We start from the raw sequence: 25,798 nt of genomic DNA, 5'->3' as shown, positions 1-25,798 counted from the left end.
TTTTTTTGGTCTTTTTGAGACAGGGTCTCCCTGTAGCCCCAGCTGTCCTGGAACTCACTATGGAGACCAGGCTGGCCTTGAACTCAGAGAGATCTGCCTTCCTCTGCCTCCTGAGTGCTGGGATTAAAGGTGTGCGCCACCATGCCCAGCATGAAATAGTCTTTAAATACCTTATTAGTAAGAAGTTAGCCAGTCTTTTTTCACTTCTGGATTTCAGCACTTGTAGCCTCTTTGGGGCTTGTCAGTAGTAAGAGACTATCTAAGGAAGTTACCACATGATATAGCTGCATTTTGAACCATGTAAACCGGTCATACTGTTCTGTGCTAATATTAGAATTCAGAGAAGCTGTATTTTTTTTTATAGTGATTTCAGTGACATTTGTTTGAAGCATGCTGTACTTTAAAAATCATTATTTTTCTTTTTTCCTACAGTCCTCTTTCATCCAAGCATAAGGTAAGAGCTTGTTTCTTTTAAAAATATTTATGGAGCGGGGCGGGGGGGATAAAATAAAAATATTTATGGAGAACATATTAGTATCATATGTGTTTTGTATGGACTGTTTTACAAAAACCTTTCACAAAATTTTCAGTTTTCTAATTTAAGGCAACAGTTTCTCAAAAAAGTTGTGATTCCCCCCTTGTTTTAAACTTGTAGATGGCAGCTGTGGAGCAGTCGCTGAGAAGGGAATGCACTACACAGTCAGTGGTGTCTGAAGACCGGAAGGACAGAAGAGCTACTGCCAAAGAATCAGGGGCCTCTGTAAATGACACTAGAGTAAGGATGAAAGGTACCTGTTGTCTGTGGCATTTTAAAGCATTCAAACTGAATTTCTGTGATGGAAATTTTTTTACATTTAGGTTTTGTACATATTCTTCTAAAAAATACAGAACCAAAAACAGATTTTTCATATGTAATTCTTTTTTTGCTGGGGAGGGGAGCAGAGGAGGGTCTTTCAGGGTCTCCAGCTGGCCTGGAATTCACTATGTAAACCAGGCTGGCCTTGAACTCACTGAGATCCATCTGCCTCTCTGCCTCCTGAGTGTTGGGATTAAAGGCAAATGCTACCACACCTGGCCAAATAACTTGGTTTTTTTTTTTTTTTTTTTTTTTTTGGTCTTTTTGAGACAGGATCTCTCTGTAGCCCCAGCTGGCCTGGAACTCACTATGTATACCAGGCTGGCCTTAAACTCACAGAGATCCACCCGCCTCTGCCTCTGAAGATACTGGCAGAAAAGGCATGCGCCACCACGCCCAGCTGTATTGTTTGGAATTTTAAAACAGTTCATTTTTCTTCATTTGTAGAGACTGAAACTTATGCTGGCATGGAATCAAGTAAAGAAAGCCGACATAAAGAGCCCCGGGAGAGCAGCCCCAGCTGTCATCAGATGGACTGGCAGGCTGCTTCCCCCAGCCTTCCAGTAACTGCAGGGAAGGACCACAGGGAGGAATTGCTCTGCAGCACTGAAGCCACACTGGCGCTCCACACCCAGTCCCCAGAGACAGCCAGAAGCAGGTCAGGGCCAGTCGCTGCAGCTGAGAATGCCTGTAAAGATGGCAGCTGTTTGCAGGCGCCTCCCACAGAGGACCACCCCAGTGTGGCCCAAATAGAGGGTATTACTGAAGACCCCATTCATGAATCAGTGAGAGAACCACTGGCCCTCCCAGGCTGTGACTGTCCTCCTCCTTTGTTGGTTTCTGAAGGTAAATATTCACAGACACACCGGAAAGAACTCCACTTGCCTCTTCAGGATGTGTTTGAGGCATTCCCCAGGAGCCAGCAGGAGAAGAGTGAATTAAGTGAGCCTCAGCAACCTGATCTCACAGCCAGTGATGGAAAATCACCTCAGAATCAGACTGACTCAGAGACTGGCTCTGAGAGTGCACTTTGTGATGATAGTAAAATCTCTGACCTAAATGCACTGCTTCTAGAAGAGTGTATGGCCCCAGAGGAAAGGAGGGAGAGGGAAGACCAAGTCAGTAAGGAAACAGAAGACTATCTGAAGAGCCTTTTGGAAGGGTGCTCAAGAGACACTGAAGAGTCCCTCTTCTGTGAAGACAACCAGGACGACGACTCTGACCTCCCTCAAGATCTTTCTCCTGAAGAAGCATCCTACAGTCTCCAGGAGAGTTTGCCTTGTGACGACACCTGCCTTTCCCTGGATGATCTTGCCAAAAGGATAGAGATCGCAGAGGTAAGGTCGAGATGAGATACTAAGAGTAAGTGAAATCTCACATCTACAAAATACTGCTTGTTTTATGTTTTTTCTGTAGTTTTAAAGCTTGATGGAAAGTGTTCAGTTAACAAACTTTTAATTGTTTGTTAAATTGTACATGTTAACAGTTCAAGAAGCTCTAAACAGATCCGGGAGGCATGGTTATAAAGCACCATTTTTGTTTTTCAGTCCTGTTAATTTATTTTTATTTAGCATTCCCAGGAAGCTTAGGATGAAGATAAGATTAGTCACACTCTAATAAGAAAATCTCATTTTTCTTGCTCATACACACAGTAATAAAATCTCAGATGGGCATGGTGGTGCATGCCTCTAGTGCCAGCACAGGGGAGGCAGAGGCAGGCAGATTTCCATGAGTTCAAGGCCAGCCTGGTCTACATAGTTGAGTTCCAGGCCAGCAGGAGCTAAAGGGAGATCCTGTCCCAAAAAAGAAAAAAAGAAAGAAAAGGAAATCTCGTGTATGCTCAATGTATTTCTTTTATTAATACACATTTTTTAATTATCTGAAATGATCTTAAGAGAATAGAGGAAATTTTAAAATATAATAACACTGGGAGGTAGTTGACTACTTTTAAAGCTCTTAAGTAGCAAACACAAAAAACAAAGGAAAGAGGACCCTTGTCTTTTGTTTAAAAAATTCAAGAAAGGAAAAGGTTTTAAAAAAAAATAGCAAGAAAAAAAAAAAAAAAGCAAAGGAAAAGTGACCTTTCTCTTTTGTCGGTTAATACAAAGAAGTCCAGGAGAAGAAGAGGTAAAAAGCCATAGCAGATGGCACACCCTCATCATGGGACCTGGTAGGGTGAGCAAACTCAGATTGCCAGGGCTCTGGGCAGCTCCCTTGGGCTCATCAGCCTCCTGGGTCACTTTGTATCTCTCTAAGCCACATCTGGGGAAAGTTAAGACTCTTTTCTTCTCCTTTTTTCCTCCTTCCTTCCTCCCTCCCTCCCTCCTTCCCTCTCTCCCTCCCTCCCTCTCTCCCCCTTCCTTCTTCCCTCCCCCCTCCCTCTCTCCCTCTCTCCTTCCTTCCTTCCTTTTCCTTCTTAAAGTTAACTTTAAAGTCCCATTTAAACTGGGTGTGGTAGTTGACACCTGTAATCACAGCCCCAGAGAGCCCTTGGCTGTATGATCTCTCTTAGTTTGAGACCAGCCTTGACTACAGCGTGAGACCCTCTCAATCCACCCCCTAAAATTCTCATTTATACCCATATTCTAACAGCATTATCTTGGAAAAAAGTAAATTCAGGAAAAAATTGGAAAAATAACAAAGCAAAAGTAGGTAATAAAATACATGCAAGAATGGAATTCCCTGACCTGCTTCCTCAGGATCAGTCTGTTCTGTTACTATTTGTTCATTTTCTATGAATTATGATTTTTCTTTTTAAATTTTTGTCAAAATTAAATAAAAAATAGTAAAGCTCAACAGTCTTCTGTGTATTCTAAGCAGACCACCTGATTGTCATTTGCAGCTGGTTCCCCCAAAACTGTAATTTTGTATCTTAATTTTCTCTTACCAAAATTATTTAATATTGCTTGATGGATTAGAGTATCTGTTTAAGGCAGTGATACAGTTTGGTAATAGATGGTGATGATGGTCACACATTTTTTAATATAATACACTGAACTATATATATGAAAAGAGTTAAACTGGGCATGATGGCACAGGTCTTTAATCCCAGCATTCTGCCAGGAGGCAGAGACCAGTAGATCTCTGATCTCTTGAGTTCCAGGTGAGCCTGTAGAGTGAATTCCAGGCCAGCCAGGGTGACATAGTGAGACCCTGTCTAAAATACGGGTGTGGGAGGGAGCTAAAATGGTAATTTTATGTTATATATATATTTTAGCACAATTTTCAAAATAGTTTTTTGGTTTTTTTTTTTTTAATTGAGCTAATAGTAAAGCCCTTGACCCAGAGTTCACCTCATGTCTGTTTTAATCAGAGCTCCCATACAGGGAGTTATTAAACTAGTAGGTGAATGTATATTACAGCTAAATGGAGCATTCCTTCCTCAGATTCTTAACACAGTGTCTATTTTCCTATTAGACAATGGCTAACAGTGGAAAGTTTAAGGTTTGTCTGTTCTGTAGAATTAATACATAATGGTCTCCTGTAAAATTTTATTCGTCTATTAAGTTCTGCTGTTTAAGAAGTCCCAAAAGCGACATGTGGTTAACAAAGTAATTTATTTTCCTATAATAATGTACTTCCTCCAGTATCTTTTCTAGCAGGTATATTTTAATAAAATCTGCCTTTCATCTTAAACTAAAAGAAATCTCTAATATTATTTTCTTGACACTCTAAGAATGAAATCTGGAGTTAAATAAAATGCACATCTTATTAGTGGTTTATTATAAGTAGAATCATTTACGTACACAGACACATATATTGTTTGCTTTGAGACAGGCTGGCTTTCTACTTACTAAGTAGCCAAGGAGAGCCTTGAACTCCTGATCCTCTTGCCCCCACCTTCCAAATGCTGTGATTACAGGAGTACACCACATTTTTGTTTGGTTAGTTTCTGTGCTGGAGATAGAACACAGAACCTTGCCTATGGTAGGCAAACACCCTGCCACTGAGTTATATATCCCCAAACCCTTAAGTTTTATTAAGAGCCTTCGTGTATCTGGCGCTATGGGGGCCTGGTAGATGGATGAAATTCTTGGCTTGTAGGTGTTCTTGACTGTCACCTCTGACTAACTTAACCAGAATTCTGAAATATTTTTCAGGCTTTCCTCTTATTGCAACCATAGTTTCATGATAACTAAATAATACATCTGAGCAGTATTTCTCATGCCCTAGGGAGCCTGTTTACCTTCCCTGTTTCACACGCTGCTGCCCATCCCTGTTAGCCCTTCCGTCTCCCCATAGCTGCTGACCACTTCTGTCCTGCAAGGGATTCTGCCCTCACAAGGGCCCATTCTGCTGTCAGCTCTTCACTACTGTGGAAGATGATGCTATGTCCCCATTATTTTATAATTTTGTGTGAGTTCTGCAGTGGTAGAGAGCACTTGCTGCTGTTGCAGAGGACCCAGGTTTGATTCCTAGCACCCACATGGTGGCTAACAACTGTCTTTAACTCCAGTTCCAGGGCATCCAATGCCTTCCTCTGACCCCTGGGAATTGCACGATAGGTGTGCACTTCCATACATGCAGACAATACACTCATACACATATTAAAAAAAAACTAATAATAATAATACAGGTTGCCAAGGGCTAAAGAGATGACTCAGTGGTTAAGAGCAGTTGCTGCTCTTCCAGAGGACCTGAGTTTAGTTCCCAGAACCCACATCAGGTAACTAACAATTGCCTGTAACTCCAGTTCTAGGGGAATCCAACACTCTCTTCTGCCTTTTGTGGGCACCCACACCCAAGTGCACATACTTAGAGGCAGACACACATACAGACACACAAATAAAAATAAAATAAATCTTTAAAAAATATAGGCAGAGCCAGGTGCAGAAGTACCCACCTTTAATCCGGGCACTCAGGAAACAGATGCAGATAGATCTGAGTCCCAGGCCAGCTTGGTCTATATAGTGAGTTCCAGGCTAGCTAGGGCTACACAGCAAGACCCTGCTTCAAAAAAGAAATAAAGGTTAGCTGTTGAGGCTGAGGAGATGGCTTAGAATTGGATAAGAGTGTTTACAGTGCAATCATGAGGGCCGCAACCTCAGAGATGGGCAGGTGGAGGAAGACAGGATTGCTGACCAGCTAGTCTAGCTAAAAGAGGCAAGCTTCAAATTCTGAGAGACCCTGTCTCAAGGTAACCCCTCCACTCCACCCCCACTGACAGGATTGCTGACCAGCTAGTCTAGCTAAAAGAGGCAAGCTTCAAATTCGGAGAGACCCTGTCTCAAGGTAACCCCTCCACTCCACCCTCACTCCTGGCAAACACACACACACACACACACACACACACACGAGAGAGAGAGAGAGAGAGAGAGAGAGAGAGAGAGAGAGAGAGATTAGCTGCCACGGGCCTTTCCACTAAGTAAAGGTGGGAAGCCATGCTAAGCGGTCTTTTTGAAATGGAGTTAGCTGTTCTGTGGGTCTTGCCAAGAGGAAAGTCTTAGAAATGGCAGTCATGGAAGTTCTGCTCAGAATGGCTTTGTCAGGGAAAGCAGGGCAACAGAGCTTGCTCACAGTAGAAGAAATGCAGGCTTCCAGTAACATTGGCAGGTCTGTGTGAGCCATGATTTATGTAGGTCTCTAATCCCCAAGGAAAACCCAGGATAGCCCATTTTTAATTTGTGCTGGGTAGTGTCATTTCTGCCTTTCGTTTTTAGCCCACTTTTGAAACTTTGTTGTTAGCTAATGTATCTCTTGATTGTCATGTTTCTTTTCTAAGTTCCTTTTCTTTCCTATTGTAATTACTTTTAAAGTTTACATCTTTACTGTTCTTCCTGGACATTTGCATTAGCTGCTTAGTAGGTTTCCCCATCTTCTCCCCCTCATATGTTCTCATACTAGCACTATGTAGACGTGGAGTCTCAAACTGATATTCAAAGGGGCAACTGGATCATAAATTTGAACGAAATGACTTAGATATGGAGCAATAGAGAAGTTTCATGCCTTTCTAGAAGTTTTCATCTTTTTAAAACATTCTGCTATTAAGTTAAATACACCTAAAATGTCCTTTGTACCACCAGCCCCTCCCCTCTGCCCCTGTAGCATTAAGGACAAGGCCTCCATACTAACAGGTGAACCAACAGAACTCAGGACTCCTATTACCTGGCCCATCCACCTTTCCAACGTTGTGGTCTCCTACTGCCTTGTATTTTCCCTGCTGTCAGTCTGGTCTCGCGCAGCCTCCACATACATCCTGCACATTCTCACTCTGCTCTTTGCCGTCTGTGCTGTCAGTAACAAACCTTCCATATCTGTTTCCTCCCAACCTCAACATCCATCATCCCACTTCATGCAAAGTGCCCAGCGCAGTCCCTGGCTCAGGTCAGTACTCAGAGCACCAGCTGCTGCTGTTCCTGGGTCACTGAAGTCTGTAGTGTGTGTTCGGAACTGATTCTCAGAACTTCTGATAGGGAAGGGAGGGGCAGCACTCCTCCTAAGGCCTTGTCCAGCTGTAATCCCCTCTTGGTGTTACAGGACACAGGAATACTTCTATACCAAACTGCCATGTCCTTCAGGATAAGGATCCTGTTGGCTACATATTTGTGTGTCTCTAAAGTCTACATGGACCATTGGAAATATCAGCTACTCTACCCAGTAAGGCTGGGGGTAAAAAATACTTGTTCTTCTAGAAAAATAACATTTTAGAACAAATTAAGTTTGGATTATTTTCAAAGAAAAAGCTGCATTGTTCAGTAAGTCTGTGCTGAGTCTGTCTATATGTAAATTCCTCATTTGTGTGTTCAGTTTTTCTTCATGCTTATTGAGCACCTACTATGTGATGGAAACCAGGAGACAGCAGTGAACACAGATGAGTCCCTGCTCTCATGAAGCTTGCTTTCTAGTAAGAGAGATAAATTGTAACTAAATTCATGTGATAATAAACAATGTAGTTTCAAATATTGGTAAAGCAAGATGGCTTAGCTGGTAAAATGCCTTCTGCCAACCTGATAACCTTAGTTCAATCCAGAGAACCCACACAGCGGAACAAGAGAACCAATTCCCCCAAGTTGTCCTCCGACCTACGTGGGTGCTGCATCGTGCATGCACTACACACACACACACACACACACACACACCACAATAAATAAATGAATAAATAAATAAAATTATATATGTAAAGGCGGTGAAATAATTTCAGCAGGGTGAAGGGTTGTAAAGTTACTGAAGTGGCAGTTACTGCAGCCCCAGCTGGCCTGGAACTCCCTATGTAGACCAGGCTGGCCTTGAACTCACAGAGATCCGCCTCCCAAGTGCTGGGATTAAAGGCATGTGCCACCATGCCCGGCAAAGTTTCTAGAGATTTTAAAAGTAGACTAGTACTTGACATTCTTACCATTTCTTTTCCTGTTTTGTACTTATTAGATTGTCCTTTTTTATAAGTGTAACCAGTTACAAAAGTGTGAGGCAGTGCCTAATGTAGACATTAGGTACATTATAAAATTCATAGTTTTATTTTTAAGAAAGCACTTTTTCCTTAATATTTAGAAATTTGACATTAATATTTACTTCATAGTTTGTTGGGGTTTTGTCCCCCTCCCCATTTTCCATTCTCTTTTTGCAGTGTTCCAAGACTGGACATTAGGCCGACTGAGGTAACCACAGGTTCTTCCTGAAGAATGGCTCTCCACATTATCTGTCACCCTGAGGTCCAGCTGTGTCATGCTCTATCCATTAGCTACAACAGTGGCCATGGCATTAATCTGCTTCCACAAAAGATCTTTTGTCTTTCATCCCCTCCTCCATGACAAATTAGCCATTAGTTTAAGTATCTCTGTTTCAACATTTTTATTGAGCTTTTGAACAACAGCTCTTAATCAAATTTAGACCCCCTCCCCCATCTGTACCCTGCCCCCACCAGACCTCATGCATTCTCTCATACATGTTAAGTCCTATCCAGTCAAGCATTTGTACCCAGATGTCCTTCAGTGCAAGTTCATCCACCAGAGTCTAGTCAGCCTATCTAGAGATCTTAAGGAAGGTTACTCTCCCTCACCCAGCAGTAGTCGGTCCCAAACAGTTCCCAGACTAGGGCCAGCCCCGTGCTCATTTCCCTCTCTCCACTCTGGGCCCCTGTCTGATTGAGTTAGCATGGGTCTAACTTGTGCTTGATGTCGCCATTGCTGCAAGTTCACATGAGTAAACTTCCAGTGGCCTGAAAGCCTTTATTTCCTATGTTCATGGTCTAATCCTGATTCTTACAATCTTTCTGCCCCATCTTCACAATGGTCCCTGAGCTGTGGGTGGGTGAGATTTAATATAGGAGCCCTATCCAGGGACATGACTCTGCAGTCTCTTGTTCTCTAAAACTTAACCAGTTGTGACCTTCAGTGTACATTGCACTCTGTTGTATAAGGAAGCTTTGCTGGTGAGAGTTGACGAATGCATTAGTATTCTCTCCAACAGTGGTTCTGCTATGGTCCATGAGCCTTAGGTGCAGAGGTTCCATTGTAGATGTGTCACCTAGGACTGGTCATCTCTCAGACTTTATCTCTTGACTGCAGTAATATGCAAAATTAGAATTATTGAGTAGAAAATATAAACTACTTTGGGAAGGCAAAAAAATCCAAAAGCCTTATTTCTTATTTGAAATTTTTTCATTTCACTCTAATTGTAACTAAAACATAGAACATAGGTCAAAAATGTTACAGGTACAGAAAATAAGATTTTCATATTGGATTAATTGTGAGAGGTTTAATCTTGAATTTGTTCTTAAACTCTGCTCATTTCTGGCATTGCAAACTTGAGCAAGTTGTTCAAGTTCTTAAAGTTTGCCATCTTTATCTGTGAAGTGGGGCTGATAATGCCTATAAAATAGAGCTGTGACGATTTAACATGGCATATCATGTAAATATCTCTATAGGAATGTACACATTCTCTAAATTACAGTTCTTACTGTGTAACAGAGCACAGCACTTGGGGTTTGGGGTTTGGGGTAGTGCTGGCTTTGGAACTCAGGGCCTTGTACATTGCTAGACCAGATCTCTACCCTTGAGCCACTCTCCAAACCCACCTCTTGTTTTTCTTCAGTGAGGAATTCGAGAGGTCAATTTGATATGTACTTCTGCAGTGGAATCTCTGGCATTTCAGATCCGTGTAATACATTGATGTGGTTTAGGGGTGTTGTTTGTCAAGTTAGTTGGAAGCCAAGAAAATGTTCTTGTTTAAAATTTATGAGTCTTGAAGTTCTGGATTAAGAGAGTCTAACTTAGGTCCTTTTTCTCCTTTAATTTTGTGATCAGGGCCTCACAACAGCAAGCAATGTGTTCTGTTTTCCTTGTATTAAGAATTGCAATCCAGGGCCAGGAGTGGTGGTGCACACCTTTAATCCCAGCATTTGGGAGGCAGAGGCAGGCGGATCTTTGTGAGTTTAAGGCCAGCCTGGTCTACATAGTGAGTTCCAGGACAGCTGGGGCTACAAGGAGACCCTGTCTCAAAAAGACCACCAAAAAAAAGAGAGAGAGAATTGCAGTCCATGGGGCTAGAGAGATAGTTCAGCAGCTAAGAACACTGGTTGTTCTTGCAGAAGACCTGTGTTCGAATCCCACCACCCACGTGGCACCTAACAACTGTCCATAACTCCAGTCCCAGGGGATCCAACAGCCTCTTCTGACCTCCTCAGGTATTGCATGACACGGGTGCACTTACCTACATGCAGGCAATACATGCATACACATATTTTTTTTTCAAAATTAAATTAAAAAAAAAAGAATTGCAGTCCAGTGGAATTACAAATTAATTTTGTTTTTATAGCCAGTTATTCTGAAACACTATTTAAGATGGTCACTGTTTGAAAAGTGTGGGAAGAGCTATTTATTTGCAAATAGAGGACTTGACCAGAAGGATTTTTTTTTTCCAAGCTCTACATTTATTCATAGAGTGCCACCAATTACGTTAATTATAGCTCAGACATTCTTTGTGTTCTCAGTGGATGGGCTTGGTGTGTATTGTTTGGGTTAGAAAGCAGTTTGCTAATTAAAATGGGAAACTAAATTTAGTTTTAAAGCTAAAGCTCTTTTTGAGATTTAAAAATTATCTGTTCTGACAGAGGCAAGACCCTGATTCTGATCCCAGCACCACAAAAATAAATAAATAGGCTAGGCATGGTGGCACACACCTTTAATCCCAGCACTTGAGAGGCACTTTTGAGTTTGAGGCCAGCCTGGACTACATAGTGAGTTCCAGGACAGCTGGGACTACAGAGAGACCCTGTCTCAAAAAGACAAAAACGAAAAACAAAACAATCCCCCCCCCAAATACAAAATAAACAAAACAAGCAAATAAATAAATAATAAAATTCTTAATATTTTAATAGTAATATTGTATAGTTACCAAAAAAAAAAAAAAAGCATGGAACTGCTTTCTTGGACTAGTTTGCAGAAGGCACATTGCTGTGTGCTTTAAATCAGTCCTATTCTATGTAGACACACTTGGCATCTTTTAGTGATACCACAAACCAAGACCAGTGTCTTATTTTGGCTTTCTTGCTTCAACCATGGAATTAAGGCAAACTCTACCTACCAAAGTCATCTCCTAAACTCTTGATGTTTGACTGCAATGCTGTGGTGAGTAGAATTCTGGATTAGGAGCAGGTCTGATGTTTGACTGTCATGCTGTGGTGAGTAGGAATTCTGTTAGGGTGAGTAGGAATTCTGCTCTAAGCTATTGCAAAAGCAAAAAGCACACAAATGACAGATTTGATGTGTCATACCTCCTGGCATCTTGGTTTCCCCTTGGGCTAGTATCTCCAGTGTTCCAGAAAGCATTTACAAAAGAAAATCTAATGAAGATGCCAGGGAAAGACTAAGAGGAGTTACTGAGAAGACAGTTCTCCTCCCTCCACTGCAGACACGGGTGAGACCCCTAAAACAAAAGTCTTAATTGGGGAAAAGGAGTGGGGCTAGATGTTTAGTCAAGAATTAAGGCATGGGGAGGTTGAGGTCAAAACAAAATGTTGATCTGTCTCACACAACTGTACTTTCTCACACTTTGCCACTGTCCTCTTTCAAAAAGCTGCCCAAGTTCATTGCCATAAGGTGGGGCTCCTGATAAGGCTTGCATCCCTTATCAGACCGGCTTCCAGAGCCAAACATCCCAAGAGACTGAGCAGGAGCTAAGGTAGGGACTGATACTTTGCTGCCCAGAAACTAACTGTGCCTTTCCACGGGACTTCTCTCAGTCTGTCACATGTCAATACCATTTGATTTATTGTTTGTTTCTTGAATTTACAGATGCAAAGATCATATCACAAAGATATGCAATTAACAGTAATGCCACTCTGGGGCTCATCCTTAAGCACTGTTGTTTTGTGTGTATATATGTGTATGTGTGCATGTGCAGAGGTCAAAAGAAGACATTAGGTGTCCTCTATCCCTCTACAGGTGCTGACTTTATTTCCTTGAGACAGAGTCTCTGTCTGAGCCTGAACTTGTCTGTTTTCAGCTAATCTGGTCACCAGCAAGCCCTCATCACCCCTACCATGACTGGGGTTGCAGGTGCATAGACATGCCCAGGTTTTTATGTGGGTGCTGGGGATCTAAACTCAGGTCTTCATGCTTGCACAATATGTTTAGCACTGTTCTGTTTTGTTTGTTTTTGAAACAGAATCTCCCCATAGCTCCAGCTGGTCTAGAACTCACTTTGTAGAGCAGGCTGGCCTCAACCTCACAGAGACCTGCCTGCCTCTGCCTCCCGAGTGCTAGAATCAAAGGCATGTGCCACCATGTCTGGCTTGTGCCACCATGTCCAGCTAGTGCTCTTTTTTTTTTTTTTTTTCTTTTGATCTTTTTGAGACAGGGTCTCTTTCTGTAGCCCCAGCTGGCCTGGGACTCATTATGTAGACCAGGCTGGCCGCAAACTCAGAGTTCAACCTGCTTCTACCTCCCAAGTGCTGGGATTGGTGCACACCTGGCAATAGTGCTGTTTTTAATAGAATTTTTTTTTAAGTTAAAGCTGCACCTTAAGGGAGGGCTAGTGAGATGGAGCATCAGGTAAAGGCACCTGCTGCCAAGCCTGGTGACCTGAGTTGGATCCCTGGAATCTACATGGTAGAAGGAGAGAACTGACTCCCACAAGTTGTCCTGTGACCTCACAAATGCATATGTGTGTGCACAAACACACAATAAATAAATATGGTAAAAAAAAATTCTTTCAATTGTACCTTAACTCCTGAGTTAGAGATGTAAGTTAATAGTAGAATGCTTTCCCCCCATGCAGCAGGCCCTGAGGTCTATTCCCTGCACACCAAAACTCAAAAAGACTCCCTTGGTGCCTGATGAAGTTTGGACACTTAACTAAGAAGCCAAAGCAAAAATCATTTAAGTTGAGGAGTTTAAAAACAACCTTAGCAAATACCAAGAATATATGAAAACAAAACAAAAATCCTCTTATGGTATGTACATTTACCATTGCTAAATGTACACCTTTATTTTATAGAGAAAATAGATAATGAATGAATCCATAAGCATTCTCCCCCTATGGTTTTACATTTATTAGAAATAAAAAGAATGTCATTATATATCTTTCATTAAAACTGATTTCTATTTTCCATCCCTTGCTCTCTAATATTAAAAATTTTTTTACCACATTTCTTGTGTGTGTATATGTGTGAGTGTATGTATGCATGTGTAAGGTCATAAGACAAATATGCATGATGTATGTGTGTGCATACAGGCTTGTGCATGCCACAGTGTGAGTATTGAAGTCAGTTCACAACTTTCAGAAGTCAGTTCATTTCTTCCAGGGTGGGATCTGGGTATCAAACTCAGGTCGTTGGACTTTCATGGCAAGCACTTCTACCCACTAAGCCATTCACTGGTCCCTTCCCTTGCTCTTTAAAAATTTATTAGGATGTCTTTACCTCTCAGTTGAAGCAGGACACTTGTAAAGTCATGTTTTGTTGTTTTATGAAGGAGCACTTCAATGTTTTCTAAAGAAATATTTAAAAGACTTTTTCCTTTATACATTTGTACTTTTAAATTTTTTAAAATTTCTTAATTCAGAGGGGCTCGCTCATGCCACTGTGAAGGTCAGAGGACAACTTGAAGGAGTAGGTTCTCTCTTTCCGCCATGCAGGTTCTGGGAATTAAACTCAAGTCTTCAGGTTTGGCAGCAAGCGCCCTTACTCCCTGAGCCATCCTGCCAGCTCTGTACTTAACTTTTGGGGAGTGGGCAGTTGAGACAGCATCTTACATGTAACTCCAATTGCCCTGGAACTCACTATGTAGACAAGGCCTTGAGCTCACAGAGATCGTCTTCCCTCTACCTCCTGAGTGCTAAAATTAAAGTCATGTGACACCATGCCTGGCATTATACTTAACATTTTAATGTCACTGAAGTACTTTAGTTTTCTCAGAACAAGGATAGCTGAAATATGTAATTCCTATAAAAATAATAAAATTACTAGCCGCACATGGTGGTGCACACCTGTAGTCCCAGCACTTGGGAGGCAGAGACAGACAGATCTCTGTGAGTTCAAGGCCAGCCTGGTCTACATAGTGAGTTCCAGGTCAGCTGGGGCTACAGGGAGACTCTGCTTCAAAAAAACAAAAAAAAAAAAAAAAGAATAAATTACTGACTTAACTGATTTTTTTGATAATGGTTTCTATAGACCTATGTTCAGAGAAGTCTCATAGAAAACTATCTATCTAGTTATTTGTCCTTAAAAACTCTGAGTTATAAAAAGAACTAATGGAATGGAATCTGTAATGCTTCATCATAGCAGTGCATTATCAGAGATTGCTGGCTGGAACCAGAAATCATATTAAGTGCTTTATGCCATTGATTGGGTAAATGAGATTGCAGGCAGTCCTAGCTTACAGTCGCTGACATCCACAATGTTGAGCCCACAGTGCCCACCCATGTCATCACCTATAGCCTGGAGGCAGTAGGCAACTCCCAGTCACCTAGGAGTTGCAGATGTGAGGGCTCATGTTTCTCCTGGCTCTGCAGATGCTTCTCTCTTTTCCTGAACCTTGTAGCACCTTAGGTCCTAAATAGCAAGCGAGAGCTTTTGGTTTTGCTTTTAAATAAGAGGCAGGGCATAGGCAGGAGAAAGGTGGCCTGAGTCAAAACCAGAAGGCTGTCTAGAAATGGATGGTGGTGGGAGCTGAAGAGGTGCTTAACAGGAACTTTTTCCATGAAACACCAACCAAATTGTAAATACTTCAGGCTTTTTGGTTTGTCACAACTGCTCAGTTCTACTTGTAAAGCCTCCAGAAGCCATGTACCACATGCAGATTAAGGGCTCAGGTGGATTCTGATTTGAATTTACAAAAAGTAGATGGTGAAGTATATTTTATTTTATTTATTTATTATTTTTATTTTATGTGTATGTGTGTATTGCCTGCATGTACATAAGTGCACCTGTGTCGCGCAATGCCCGTGGAGGACAGAAGAGACTGTCGGATCCCCTGGAACTAGTTACGGACAGTTGTTAGCTGCCGTGTGGGTGCTGGGATTTGAACCCAGGTCTTCTGCAAGAACAGTCAGTGTTCTTAACTGCTGAGCCATCTCTCCATTTTTAATATATTTAGTAAATGTATACTTTCTCTATGAAACTGAAGACAACTCATTTGAAGTTAAAGTTTGCCATCACATATATTTTAAGCTTCATGTCTTTATGTCTTTAAAATTACTGGTGAGGGAACCACAGAGATGGCTCAGCAGTTAAGAGCACTGGCTGCTCTTTCAGAGGACCTGGGTTCAGTTCCCAGCACCTACATAGTGGCTAACAGCCATCTGTAACTACAGTTCTAGGTGATCCAACGCCCTCTTTTGGCTTCCACGGGCATTGCATGATACAGGTGCACTTACATGCAGGTGAAGCACTCATACACATAAGTGAATTTTTTTTAAATACTGTAGCTTGGGGCTGGAGAGATGGCTCAGCGATTGGGAGTGCTGGCTGCTCTTGCAGAGGACCTGGGTTCGATTCCCAGCACCCACATGGGGGCTACGAACCGTCCTTAACTCCAGTTCCAGGGGAATCCAAAGCCCTCTTCTGACCTCCGCAGCATTGCACAACACGGGTACACTCACATACATGCAGGCAGTGCACTCATACACATAAAATTTTTTAAAAAGTAAAAAAAAATACTGTAGCTCATGCAAGTAATCTCAACATTCCTACTGAGGCAGGAGAATTGCCATGAGTCCAAGACCTGCCTGGGCAAGACCCTATCTCAAAAAAATAAACTACAACAACAACAAAACAAGCCTGTTGGCAAATGGAAAAAAAAGTGATGAATTCTTTTTAATTTTTTTTATTTATTATTTTTATTTTATGTGTATGAGTGTATTGCCTGCATGTATGTAAATGTACCTGTGTCATGCAATGCCTGTGGAGGACAGATGAGGCTTGTCGGATCCCCTGGAACTGGAGTTACAGACAGTTGTTAGCTGCCATGTGGGTGCTGGGATTCAAACCTGGGTCCTCTGCAAGAACAGCCACTATTCCTAACCATTGAGCCATCTCTCTTGCCCCAAAAGTGATGGATTCTAAATCCTTGAAATAGCCTTTTATGGTTGGTTACATGTAAAATACCACTGGTGTGTATTAAGGCAACAACTGGTTCTTACAATCTCTGACAGGTTGTTCCTGCTGAAGGATTGGTCTCCATATTAAAGAAGAGGAATGACTCAGTAGGAGAACACCCTGCCCAGATGCAGCAGAAACCATCTAAACGAAGAGTACGGTTCCAGGAAATAGATGACAGCCTGGATCAAGGTATGCTCAGCCTGGTATGGTGGAGCTCACAGTCTGGGAGCTGGAAGGATGCATAATGCGGTTTCCTGGCAGGATTTCTAACATTTGAATTTAGCTTCTTTATCCTCTAGGAGAGAAATACAAAAAAATCAAACCATATCTTATTATTTTGAAGCATGTTTGCTGAAATAAGTGAGCAAGTTGCAAAATTCACCTCGTGGTGTCTTCAGCCTAGACATGGTCAATGTTGGAGACTTGTCTCACTTTTTCCTTCTTTTGATACTTTTCCTCTTTTATTTTTCCTTCTTAAGTGAGCTTGCTATTTTTATTTTCTTTTTAGTAAAAAACTAATACCTTTCCTTTATTATGGAAAGTATTTGTCAACTGTAAGATTACTCTCTTCACTAAATAGAAGTACACACACACACACACACACACACACACAAACACACACACACACACACACACACACACACACACACACACACGCACGTGTTAAGCATTTTTCCTCCTGAGCCAAGACTTCAGGCAGATGCCGTAACAAACAGTGCTTCCTTTTGTGGCTTCTAATAGGTTTACCTAAGGCAGCAGTAAATCGGGGCAAGTAGAAAGTCGCCAGGAACCTGTCACTGTGCTTCTCGTATGCATTGAACCAACTGTATAAGCACTGGGCTTTGCTTTCTAAGTGTCACAGAAGGGATAGCAGGAGAGCTGTCCGAATCTTCACAGTTGAAGCTCATACAGGCTCTGGAAATACTGTATTCTCACCCCTGTACCTTGTTTGTACCCAGCACAGCCTTTTCTCCAGAGTCATCAATTCTTTTTTTTTTAATATTTTTATTTTTTATTATTTTTATTTTATGTGTATGCATGTATTGCCTGCATGTAGGTAAGTGCACCCATGTTGTGCAATGCTCACGGAGGACAGAAGAAGCCGTGGGATGCCCTGGAACTGGAGTTACGGACAGTTGTTAGCTGCCATGTCGGTGCTGGGATTTGAACCCAGGTCTTCTGCGAGAACAACCAGTACCCTTAACTGCTGAGCCATCTCTCCAGCCCCAAAGTCATCAATTCTTATTACACATATTTGCAGCTGGTTCTGGAATTCCCAGGCCACCTCATCTCACACCAAGTCAGTCAGCTTATGGGAGACTCAGCTTCAAAGTACTTTAGGAACAAACCTCACCTTCTGCCAAAAGCTTCCTAAAAAGCTCTGTTCTTCTAATGAGTGCTGTATACTAGAAACATATGTGAGGCTTCTAGGGGTTTTTAAATTTTATTGCATCCATGTTAAAAAAGTTAAAATATTCAAAATGAATTTTATTTATTTATTTATTTATTTTTGTCTTTTTGAGACAGGTTCTCCCTATAGCCCCAGCTGGCCTGGAACTCGCTATGTAGACCAGGCTGGCTTTAAACTCGCAAAGATCTGCCTGCCTCTGTCTCCCAAGTGCTGGAACTAAAGGTGTGCACCACCATGCCCGGCTTATTATTTTAATTTTTTTAATGTGTATGACTGTATTGCTTGCATGTATGTAGGTACATCTATGTCATGAAATGCCCATGGAAGTCAGAAGAGGGCATCGGATCCTCTGGAACTGAGTTACGGATAGTTGTTAGCCACCATGTAGGTACTGGGATTCGAACCCAGGTCCTCTGCAATAGCAGCCTGTGCTCTTAACAGCTGAGCCATCTCTCCAGCCCCACAAAATAAATTTTAATAATGTGCTTTATTTAACTTAGGATATTAAAAATACTGCAACATGTGATCAGTGTGGGAAAACTGCTGGTAGGTATCGCAAGTCCTCTAAAGCATGTCCTAAAATACATTTTACACTCATACTGCATCTATTTTTGGACCAGTTGCTTGTCAAGGGCTCAGCAGCAACTCATACTTCATTTCCTCTGTCCTAGACAAACGCTACAATCATAGCAGTGTTTAGTATTACAGATAAAACAAAGTTGATATTATAAAACACTTAAATGAATCTAAAATGTTTGCATTATATATGAATGAAACCATTTCTCCTTATACTACAGGGTCTGGGACCCCGAAGATAATAAAATTTGCAGATGCTCAAGTCACTTATATAAAATGCCATATTGGTTTTTAAGTAATCTATGTATGTCCTCCTCTGTACACAATTTATTTGTGTGTGTGTGTGTGTGTGTGTGTGTGTGTCTTAAACACATTTAGACTCCCTCCCCTAGTTGAATGCACCCTCTTCCTATAGCTACCCAACCAGTTTTCATGCACTCTGTCATATATGTTAAGTCTACCAAGCCAAGTTTATATCCCCCAGGTGAGTCCATCCACTGGGGCTTGGTCAACATACCACTCTGATCACTCTGTTATCGAAAAAATAGCTCTCCCTCTTGGAGTGGCCCTCAGCTGCCAATATCTTATCAGCTGAGGATGGGTTTCTTTTTTTTGTCAGTTTGAACTTGCATGGGTCTTGTTCATGCTGTCACAATTGCTGTTAGCTGTTTTCCGTGTGGCCTTCCAACATCCCAGATCTTCCACTCTTTCTGCTCCCTCTTCTGTGATGATCCCTGAGCAGAGGTTTGATGATGGAGTCTTATGCAGGGACAAGCCCTCTGCAGTCTCTTAATTCTCTGCATACTGGCCAGTTGTGGTTTTCGGGGTTAATCACCATCTGTTGCATGAGGAAGCTTCTCTCACGAGAATGGAAAGATGGATTAATATTCTCTCTGCCCCCTGTTTCACTGTGTTCCCTGAGCCTTAACTGTAGAGGTTGCATTGTAGATGTGTCACTTAGGGCTTCTCACAGATTGTGGAACTTGTAAGAAGCTTTTTAGATGAGTGGTGGGAGGTACCCTTTTCTGTAATACGTATTTAGAATAAATTGCATAGGTCGAGAGATAAAACAAAAGTAGGTTTTTCTCTAGGATCTATGACTGCCAGGCACATGTATTTGGCTGTGTAAATAGTTGTTATATGATACTGTTTAAGGGAAAAATGATAAGAAGTCAGTTCATATTAGTGGAATCTACAGATACAGAACCCACAGATATGCAAGACTAACTGTACATGGTATTGAAGAACATGTGAGATGATACATAAACTAGGTTCTAACATAGATAAGAGGGTGAAAGGGAATTGTGTGTACAAAAAGAAAAGGTGACGAGCTTAGACTGAGTGAAACCTACATGACAGTTTAACCCTCTGTTCTCATGTTTGCAGATGAAGTTGGAGGTGGCTCCTGCATCCTGCTGATCCTGCTGTGCATAGCAACGGTTTTCCTTAGCGTTGGAGGAACTGCACTGTACTGCACTTTGGGCAACATGGAGTCTCCTGTTTGTACAGACTTTGCAGACAATGTGGATTTCTACTACACTAGACTGGTGCAGGGAATGGCAGAACTTAAACACTGGATCTACCTCTCCTAGCACACAAGAGGGACAGGCATGCCAACAGTGAAAGATGCAAACTTCCCAAACAGCTTTTATTTCAGGAATCATGAAACAGCTCCCTTCCCCAGCAAGGACCCAAGGATATCAGAGACAGCAGCTTTAAATGGCAATCCAGAGGAACTCTGTTAAAATAATCCACAAATAAGGCAAATACTGGGCTAGGCATTGAGGACAGAGGAAATGAGCTGTGGAGATTGTATCTCTCTCCTGCTTCCTAGTGCAGTGAACCACACTGAGCAGAATCATGCAGGGAGTCTTGGAAACACTGTCAGCTTGACAACAAGCTGATGGTCAAAGGACACTTCTGGTTTACATTTGTTGCTTCATGGGCATTGCTTCCCACCATCATGCAATAAGTTTCTTTGTAATCAAAAAGAGTTACCTTATGGTTTCAATGCCATTTTTTAGTTAACCTTGGGAGCTATGTAATTTAGGCTTTTTGCATTGCTTCTGAATTCTTTTTTCCATTTGTGAAATGGTTATGTATGTGTGCGCGTGTGTGTCTGTTTCAAGCAGTTATCATAGCAAATATCCAACAGAGAGTACAAAGAGTATCTTTATTCTTTTAACTTGACTATGATGTGCAGGCATAAATCTTTGATGAGGGCTTACCTGTGGAGTGGATGAACCATGGAAATGTTGGCCCTGAATTGAGAAACTGTGACAGATCTGAAGCAATGAACTTGACTTTGAGCCAGAAATTAACCACAGGCCTGGAGGCACAGTGATCAAGCACCCTGAGTCTCAGGCAAGAATTTCACTGTGGATCCCAAGCTGCCTGAAGCACTGAGTGCTGGGACCCAACACTCAGCAGACACTGAGCATCTGGTGTGTGCTGAGAACCTGAGACTAGGAACCTAAGTAAGGTGCAATTCCCTCTGTGGGTGTTTATGGACAGTAAACCAATACTTTGGCGAATGGAATTAAACCAACACATATAATTCAGTGTTCACAGGTCATGCATTCAGGTGTGTTAAATGTGTATTTCTATCATGAGCTTGGTTTGGGCCCTGTGATGGGGTCTTTACGCGGAAATTCAATCATACCTTAAATAGGCAAATATTCGTTTTTTGTTTACATCTGTCATCAGTGGCCTTTTCTTATTTAAGGTACAGTGGTCTAACATTTAGGAAGCCTTGCTTTGACTTTTTATATCCTAAGCAACATTTTTTTTTAAAAAACAAAACCATGAATTAGAACCGGGTATGGTGGTGTGCACCTTTAATCCCAGCAGAGACAGGTGGATCTCTGTGAGTTCAAGGCCAGCCTGGTCTACATAGTGAGTTCTAGGCCAGCTGGGGATATAGAGGGACGCTGTCTCAAAAAAGACCAAAAAAAAAACTCACCATGAATTATAGTTTTTTTTACAAGTAATCATTGTGTCCTGTTTTCCTGTTAGGATCATTTGGAAGAAAGAAAAAACCTTCTTTTTAGTTGCTGCTGGCTGGCATAGTACCTCCCTTTGTATTTTTTGCTTATTTATTTGGAGTATGAATTTAAAGGGCTTTTTAGAGAAGTTGAAGTTGTGTTGCTGAGCATGTGTTTGGTTATCCCAATCTACCTTTTTGATTATTGTATACTTAGTGTTTTGATTTTTCTGTCAGTTCAGTGTGTTTTCAGGCTTATTTTTAAATTGACGTTTTATTTTTCACGTAGAGTACTGTTTAGCTTGTCTCTATCATGTCACCATAAACTGTAATATTTTCAATGGTTATAAATCAGAGTTATTTATTTAGAAGTATACAAAATGCTGAATTTAGATTCCTTATGCTTAAGGCTGATTTTATTAGAAAATTACTTTAATGTTCTATTATGAATGTTAAGAATTCGTGCTCACATTGTATGTAAAATATGTCTTATGTCTACGGTACTGTCTCAGTTGGTCTGTGGAAGCTCGATGAGGTTGACTGGGAGGGGCATCCACGTCATAGACAAATGTGTTTTACTCTCACAATTTCTAGTTGCAAGAACTTGGTGATCTTTATTTCTGTCAGTTTATATCAAGAGAAGTTAAAATTCCCCAGTCCTTGCCGTTAACCTCTTTAGGTCATAGGTCACTCTCAGAGTCCTGTGTAATCACTGGTGTTTGCCTGGCAGCCACCTAGGCCACGTTTCTGAAGCCCAGAGTTTCCCAGGAGCCTTCACAATTACATGACAGAAATGAGAGGACACTTGCTAACAAGGGGTCCAGCTGTATCTCAGAAACCAAGGGCGCTTCACTGCTTCCCAGGACAGTGAAGTGAGCTCAGGAGTAAACTGATCTGACTTAAAAGTAGGCATGGAATCTCACCTAGAAAAAGTAGGGTGACTTTAAAACCTGTAATAGTCATTTATTGCATGAATTGGAGTAATCCCACCTGGTGATGAAAGGATTATTATCTCATGCATACAGAATTCATCCAGTTTTACTGAAATGTAATTTCTTCTCTCATTTGAAAGTACTGACAACTATTTATAACTAATCCTCATTAAAAACTGTATTTGAGGGTGTCAAATCAAGCTTGTAATTAAAAATCTACACCAACAAAATGTCTCAGAGAATTTATTTGAACCTAGGTGTTGAGGAAACTGCTTGAAAGCAAAATATCAAAGTTGGTCTGGCCTATGAACTAAATGCCATCTACTTGGGGAAAGCCTTTTTTTTTTCTATTACATTTACTTATTGTGTATATGTGTGTGGCACAGGTGTGGAGGTTAGAGGACCACTTGGTAGGGTCTATTCTCTCCTACCATGTGGGTCCTGAGATCAAACTCAGGTCATCAGGCTTGGTAGTGAGTACCTTTACCCAGTGAACTAGTCTTAATAGATCCCTAAGTAAAGGCCTCAACTTCTAAAATATATCCCCTCCCATCTGACTGTAGTAACTGAAATCTCCCAAATTCATCCTTTTAGACTTCAAAATCAAAATCCTGCGGGGTTTTTCAAGCTGTGAATTGGGATGTGAGATGTGGGGAGGATTTGAAGTTTGAAGGTCAGCCAAATTTGCAAGAGCAGATGTGAGTTGGGTCTTATGGAATGACAGGAGAATCTGGGCTGAGAGTAGCAACAATAAGGGACAGGGTAGGAGCTGCGCCAAAGTGAGAAGGCTTTCATAAGCCCTTCCACAGCCCTTAGCTGCTGACCTGCTTTCTGGTGGCATATGCTTCTGTCCAAAGACAGGCAGACTTTTCTTATGGTTTCATTCTGACATCTCCATACATGTACAGAATGCATTTTGATCATGTCCACACCTTGCTGCCAGTCTTCTCACAGTCCCAGTCCTGCTGATCCCTTGGAGAGGTTGGGTTTTTCTTACAGCTGACAGGCTGTATAACCCTTTTCATTTCTTTGGACATAGTTGTTCTGAACTCACTCTTGCATAGTGATTTACGCAGTTTGCAGAATTTTAGCATCTGTTCATTTTTATGCTTAGATGAATTCACAGGTCTCCTAATGCTCAGGTCCACTACAATTTTTTTTTTTTTAACAGGGTCTCCCTGTCGCCCCAGCTGGCCTGGCACTTGCTATGTAGATCTGCCTGCCTCTGCTGGGACTAAAGGTGTGTGCTACCACGCCTAGTTATATTTCCTATTTCTATCACATGACATCCCCCTTCAAAATGAGTGGCTCTGGGGGCTGGAGAGATAGCTTAGCGGTTAAGCACTGGCAGCTCTTGCAGAGGACCTAGTTTGATTCCCAGCATTCACATGGTGGCTAATAACTGTCCATAACTCCAGTTCCAAGGAATCTGAAGCCCTCTTCTGTCTTCACACACATGCCGACAATACACTCATACACATAAAATAAAAAATAATTTTTAAAACAGTGACTCTGGGATCTGTGAACTCCATATTTTGGCCCTCTAAAAGCTACTCAGGAAGCTGGGCATGGTGGTGCCTGTTTGTAATCCCAGGCACTTCAGGAGACTGAGGCAGGAGAAACAGGAATTTGAGCTACAGGGCAAGACCTTGTCTGGGGTTGAGAGGACAGAAGGGGAGAAAAACAATTTTCAAGTTTAAGCGCCACTTAAGCCTACCTGGGTTTAAGCTGCCAAGAAACCGTTATGGCACCGTCTGTATCTCATCTCCTGAAACTCAGCTTTGAGCCTGTGGAGAACCCTGTGCAGAACCCTGCTGCCCTCCATACCTTCACAGAGGTCCGAATGCCTGCAGTGGACCACATGCTGTGCATGCTGAGACTCCAGTGTAAAGAATTCTAGGAAGGGAATATATTTGCAAAGAAGGACTAGCAAAGAGGAACCAGGCTGCCTGTGGGTGTGGAAAGGAGTTCATCCTTTTCTGTCACATGTCATGGAATGAAAGGAAAATGCATAGCAGCTTGATGGGAGTGAGTGACTTCTGACAGCCAAAGGTCTGGAAGTTATTATCCAGTAATTACTGCTTTGACTCCAGTTACCACTTGTATTAAAACAGGTTTTTGAGTGGTGGAAACTATCCTGCAAAAACCTTTTCTTCAAAATTGAAGGTCTGGGTGCTAGGGTATAGCTCAGAAGTAGAGTGCCTATCATGAACAACACCCTGGGTTCAATACCTAGTGACACACACACACATACGCATGAATCTTAATTGCCCTGAATTGAGAACCTTCTCACTAGGAAAACTCTAGCCTCAGAGAGAGCTTTACTGGTAAATCTGTTAATCATTTAAGAAATATCCATCCTACAAAATGCTCTTTTAAAAAGAGAATACTGAGCCAGGCATGTCATGCTTTAATCCCAGCACTCTGGAGTCAGAGGCAGGTGGATCTCTGTGAGTTCAAGGCCAGCCTGGTCTACATAGTGAGTTCCAGGCCAGCTGGGGCTACAGGGAGACCCTGTCTCAAAAATACAAAAAAAAAAAAAAAATACTGGCGGTTCATCTTATGAGACCAGTATCACTTTGAGAGCAAAACAACATAAAGACAAGAAAAGAAAACTAAGAGCAGTATCACTAGTAAACTTAGACACCAGAATCCTTTTAAAAATTAACTGGGACTGGAAAGATGGCTTAGTGGTTAAGAGAACCAGATACACTTATAGAGGACCAGAGTTTGGTTCCCAGCACCCACATGGCACCTCACAACTGTCTCTAACTCCAGTTTCAGGGGCTCCAATGCTATCTTCTGGTCTCTCTGGGCATTGCATGACGTGGCTGCACTTACATGCAGGCAAAACATAAATTTTTTTTTTAATTGAATAGCTGATAGGCTTGGGGGTAGGGGCATGACTCACCCAGTAAAGCACTTACTTGGTAAGTACAAGGACCTGAATTTGATGCCCAAAACCCACGTAAAAATGTCTGGCATGGTGGTGCAGTCTTGTAATCCCAGTGCTGGGGAGGTAGAGACAGGAGGATCCCTGGGGCTTACTGGCCTGCTAGTCTAGCCTAATTGGTGAGTTCCAGGCCAATCAGAGGCCTTGTCTCAAAGAAGATGGGAGTGTTCCTGAAGATGACACCCAAATTTCTCCTGGCTCTACATAAGGGCATGCACATGCACACACATACACTATTCTAAAAAATACATAAGAGGATTGTACACTCTAATGATCAAATAAGATTTATCCCGCAAATACAATGGGTTTAATAGTCAAAATTCATTCAGTATAATTCACTATTTTAATAAAAATGTAAAAATAACACTGTGTAGTGGTGCACAACTTTAATCCCAGCCCTAGGGAGGCAGAGACAGGTGATCTCTGAGATTGAGGCCAGCCTGGTCTACATAGTGAGCTCCAGGCCCACTTGGGGTTACAGGAGACTCTGTCTAAAAAAAAAAGAAAAAAAATTGAAAGTACATATATCAGTAAATTACATTAAATTCT

At 41.7% G+C, this 25,798-nt stretch overlaps 1 protein-coding gene across 1 annotated transcript in view; it reads left to right on the top strand.

Moving 5' to 3' along the window:
- Cnst (consortin, connexin sorting protein) overlaps positions 1 to 22,526 on the top strand; it is a 93,735-nt gene extending 71,209 nt beyond the window's left edge. The window contains exons 7-11 of the mRNA XM_008849148.2: positions 433 to 454; positions 656 to 788; positions 1,304 to 2,193; positions 16,448 to 16,583; positions 19,768 to 22,526. Coding sequence (XP_008847370.1) covers positions 433 to 454; positions 656 to 788; positions 1,304 to 2,193; positions 16,448 to 16,583; positions 19,768 to 19,973 — 1,387 coding nt within the window. The 3' untranslated portion in view covers positions 19,974 to 22,526. The remainder of the gene's footprint in view (positions 1 to 432; positions 455 to 655; positions 789 to 1,303; positions 2,194 to 16,447; positions 16,584 to 19,767) is intronic.
- The last annotated feature ends 3,272 nt before the right edge of the window (positions 22,527 to 25,798 follow it).

This window comes from Nannospalax galili, unplaced genomic scaffold (genome assembly GCF_000622305.1).
Source record: "Nannospalax galili isolate Female #2095 unplaced genomic scaffold, S.galili_v1.0 scaffold543, whole genome shotgun sequence".
NCBI classification, from domain to species: Eukaryota; Metazoa; Chordata; class Mammalia; order Rodentia; family Spalacidae; genus Nannospalax; species Nannospalax galili.
This window is presented reverse-complemented; position numbering and strand designations above follow the sequence as displayed.